General features: G+C 37.9%; 2 protein-coding genes across 2 annotated transcripts; both read right to left on the reverse strand.

Annotated features, from left to right (window-relative positions):
• Nucleotides 1-161: 161 nt before the first annotated feature.
• Nucleotides 162-862, reverse strand: LOC117812430 (histone H2A-like). The gene has a single exon (XM_034683175.1). It carries the CDS (start codon nt 854-856, stop codon nt 473-475), a length of 384 nt encoding a protein of 127 aa, XP_034539066.1. The 5' UTR covers nt 857-862; the 3' UTR covers nt 162-472.
• A 1,767-nt stretch (nt 863-2,629) lies between these two features.
• LOC117812432 (histone H2B 1/2-like) lies at nt 2,630-3,719 on the reverse strand. Its single transcript, XM_034683177.1, has one exon. The coding sequence runs from the start codon at nt 3,705-3,707 to the stop codon at nt 3,339-3,341; it is 369 nt and encodes a 122-aa protein (XP_034539068.1). The 5' UTR covers nt 3,708-3,719; the 3' UTR covers nt 2,630-3,338.
• Between the last annotated feature and the right edge of the window lie 1,011 nt (nt 3,720-4,730).

Here is a 4,730-nt window from a genome sequence, read left to right on the forward strand (position 1 = left end):
ACTTAGCAGCTACAGGTCAAACTAACAATGTAGACCCTCCCTGGGCAAGAGAGTAGATTTAAAAGCACTCGTGTTTCAGCTTCAACTTGCTTAGAATTGCCAGAAAGAATAGGATTTCTCGTTAACTGCAGGAACTAAAATGAAAAATGATCACTAAATAGTAGTTATATCAATATGTAATTTGACTTGAGATCAGGAAGAAATACATTTCTTGATGCAATGAAAGTGATCCATATGGCAAATAACATTCCCCTAGTTACATTACTGTACACCATTAAGCAAAGGTAATGTTCTCTCATCCCCTGTATATGTAATACTATATCTATGTTTATAGTTTCAGATATGGTGCCTAATGTCATTTATGATGCATTGACCACCATTGAAAGTTAATCTTACAGAAAGAATAGGATTCCTCCTTGAGTTGTAGTGGGTGGCTCTTAAAAGAGCCTTTTGTTATTTATCAGGTCAGTGTTTACTTCTTGGCGGCCTTCTCCGTCTTCTTGGGCAGCAGCACAGCCTGAATGTTAGGCAGCACTCCTCCCTGGGCGATGGTCACTCCTCCAAGCAGCTTGTTCAGCTCCTCGTCGTTGCGGACAGCCAGCTGCAGGTGACGGGGGATGATACGGGTCTTCTTGTTATCGCGGGCAGCATTGCCGGCCAACTCCAGGATCTCAGCGGTCAGGTACTCGAGCACGGCCGCCAGATACACGGGGGCTCCAGCACCGACACGCTGAGCATAGTTTCCTTTCCTCAAGAGTCTGTGGACACGACCCACGGGGAACTGAAGACCGGCCCGAGAGGATCGGGTCTTTGCCTTCGCTCTGACTTTACCGCCTCCCTTTCCGCGTCCAGACATCTTTCTTTCGAGTGTTAGAACAATGAACCAGCACATTGGAGCTGTTCGTGCTTATATACAGTCAGGCTCCTCCTTCAGCGTCGTAAGTGTCATCGTCCAATCGGAAGGCACCTTCAGGCTCCCAACTGAAAGATGTTCCACCCGCGCGCGCTGAGAGGAAACTAACGATTTAATATATTTTTCTACGTTTAAATAAAAGATTAACAAAATGTTTGGATAGATACAAACACAAAGACAAACATACATCGTCCTAGTCACAGAAGGCTCCATTTATGACCTTACTTTTAAAATATTGACTGTAGTAATTGTTTTATATAAATTAATCTAGTTAAGTGGCTGATGTGCTGACTGTATTGTACAGCATATTATGAGTTTAAACTTCTGATCATTTTGATAACTGCTTTTTCTATTAAAGCTCCTTGGCTGTGGAACAACCTCCATGAGGAGATAAGTCTCGCATAGTCAGTGACATCATTTAAATCACTTCTTAAAACCACTTTTCCTTCTATTTCATTATTTTGTTAGTTTGTGTCCAACTAATTAATTGTCTCAAATTGTATTTGAATATTTTATTTATATTATCTATTTATTTTATTTATTTATTTTTATCTGTTTATTTTATCTCTTAACCCCTGAAAAACCTCTCAACAATTATTTCTGGTCTATTGTCCCACCACTTCATTCTGTTTAATTTACGTGTATTCTTTTTAACCTATTGCGCTGCATTTTGTTTTGCATTGTTAAAATTCCTCCAAGTTGTCTAAATGTTTACTTTGTTATTTGAACCACGCTTTGTTTGTCAAAGCACTTTGTAAACCTTTGTTTTTAAAGGTGCTGTATAAATAAAGTTATTATTTTTATTATTATTATCAGTAGTAGTAGTAGTAGTAGTAGTAGTATTACAGAAAACCTTTTCGTGAAGCCCGTACTAAACCAATGAAGCAGCCACATCATCAAATAAGAAATTAAAGGTTTATAAAGTGTCGTAAAAAAAAACCTCTGTGTGTGTCACAGTTTACGTTACACATTTCCCATCTATTGAATCTAGTTATATACTATCTATGATTTAGTTTTATATAGTACTAGTACGTATGCTTAAGTATGTGTAATGTATGGAATAACAGTAGTGGTTGGTAGTTGATGAAAACTTGTGTTTTGCTTTCACCTTGATTAATTCCTATATAGAGTGCTGCTGTAATATCTGAAACATTATCTTATGTAGTACTCTAGGTGTAAATATATCTTTGGCCATTGTCAGCGAGGGAAATCTGTAGTATATCCATGGCTTATGAGGAATATGATCTTTTGATTTGATTTGAAAGTGTTTATTTTGAACTGTTAATGATAATAATAATCTCAAGCAACAATAAACAAAAAGACACCAAAAAGCTTTACATACAATGCAAAATACTCATAATAACAATGATATCATCACTCATATGAGTTGTGATTACATATCCAAAAAGCAGTGGGAAGAAGTAGTAAAAGGTATCCCACCACTTATCCATACTTTATTCATTATTAAATAATCTTTTTATATTATATTATTTCATATATATATTATATTATATTATTATAAATACACATACATTTATTTGCGTTATATAATAATACTACATAATATAAATGTCAAATATTTATATTCAGTCGTTATATGTCTTTACCTTTATATGTTTGTGTTCACATTACACACATACCTATGTCTTTCAAACCTGTATGCCTATAGACCATAGACACATCTAGATGCACGCTAACATGTATATTTAGGAAAAAGTCTCACTTTTTATTCTTCAGTAGCATGTCTCACTTTTTATTCTTCAGTAGCATGACTTTGGGACATCCATCCTTGTTCAAGTTGTATTCAACGTTGTCATGCCTGTACTCAGGTTCCAGTTAAAACCAAATAAACAAGAAGCCAATGAGAAAAGTAAAGAAAGATAATCCAGTGCATTGAAACAAACAAGCAATCGCCACAAACGTAATTAAAAGGCATATTGCACACATGGTAGAATTTCAATGGTCACATGCACAAGCAGGATAAACAGCTGCAAGTGCAGTTGACAGGAGTAGTAGTTATATGTGCATGTACTTAACATGTAGTGCAATTGACACATAATATGCCAAAATCATAGGGCGTTTCTGGCTACCTAGCCTTACGGAGTTGATCAGTGACAGACGTTCTATCGGGATGTGATGCAAATTTATGAAACATCTCAGGCATCATGGTAAGTGTAGGCTAACAGTTGCATTTGTATTGTATGTAGTCATGTCTGCATTGATACTTTAGTCAGGTCTGTCTCATTATTAATCACTTCAATTACTTGATGTCAGTCTCAGCATTAGCAGGTTAAATTGTAATACATTGACAAACAATTATTCATTTGTATTGGCCAGCCTGTAACAATGCAGCAGGATTGGGCTCTTAAAGAGGTGGTGGGTGGTCCTGAGAAGGACCGTTATGTTGTTTCTTTCAGACAGCAGTTTATTTGGAGCTGGTGTACTTGGTCACAGCCTTGGTGCCCTCAGACACGGCGTGCTTGGCCAGCTCTCCGGGCAGCAGCAGGCGGACAGCGGTCTGGATCTCCCTGGAAGTGATGGTAGAGCGCTTGTTGTAGTGAGCCAGACGTGAAGCCTCACCGGCGATGCGCTCAAAGATATCACTCACGAAGGAGTTCATGATGCCCATGGCCTTAGAGGAGATCCCGGTGTCGGGGTGGACCTGCTTCAGGACTTTGTAGACGTAGATGGCATAGCTCTCTTTCCTAGTCCTCCTCCTCTTCTTGCCGCTCTTAGTTGCCTTTGAGGCGGCTTTCTTGGAACCCTTCTTGGGTGCTTTCAATTGGTCAGGCATGGTCTCTATAAGTGATCGAGAAAGGATATAGCCTGAAGGTGGGTTCGTTTTATTTATACCGCATTGATGCAAATAGCAGTGTGCTGTCGCTCGTCGATGATTGGCTGAATTGTACTTCACACTGAGTCTGCGCAAGATGTAGTATCCGGCTGTGAGAGGGGTCCACGAAGGCGGCGTTTCACACAGATTATCTAGATAAAATACGGCACATTGACATATTATTTGACTGATGTTATAACTGTTATATAGAAAAGTGTCTTCTTAAAATCAAAACACCCGTCAGCTCGATACTTTATGCTCCTTTGATAAGTTTTTATCCTGGTTTTGAAACACTGTGAGGCCTTTTTATGATCTGCAAAAGCAAATAAAACCATGAGCGAAATTATTTACAATTTCTTTAATGCAATGATCTAATGCCTGTAACTACTGCGGAGGTGGGTAGGAGGCAAACAAAACAATGTACAGCCAAACAAAGTATTTTTATAGCATTGCAAACATTCATGATAATTAATGTCAGATAATGTAAATAGGTGTATAAAATGAGCAGTAGATAAGAGCAAAGTTTAAAGCTAAACTGGTATGATTAATTAATTTAATAAAGACATTTGTTTGGTAAAATTAAGGCTGAATGATGACGTCATCTGTTCTTGAGGGGCTGATAGTCAGATTACAAATTAAAATGTTTATTTGTGGATTAAAATAAACCAATCTAGGATTACCTTGGATTAACATTGGATGACTTGTTCTTCTAACAATGGTTGTAACCATTAATTGAAATGACTGAATCCCATACGGACTGGTTCATTTGGGAGTCACAACCACCTGGACGGGGAAAACTTAAAGCTAGAGTTGGTAGTCACGGAAAACTAGCATGAATTTGAATATAGCATTTCCTCAATACTCCGTCTAAATTTGATTGATTGGTTTCATAAATTGGACCCTAATGATGGAGATTGGTTGGTGTTTTCCCAGGTTTACTCCAGCTGTAGATAGCGGCTTTTTTTCTCCGCTCTTTTTGAAGAA

Source organism: Notolabrus celidotus, chromosome 5 (genome assembly GCF_009762535.1).
Source record: "Notolabrus celidotus isolate fNotCel1 chromosome 5, fNotCel1.pri, whole genome shotgun sequence".
In the NCBI taxonomy this organism is placed as follows: Eukaryota; Metazoa; Chordata; class Actinopteri; order Labriformes; family Labridae; genus Notolabrus; species Notolabrus celidotus.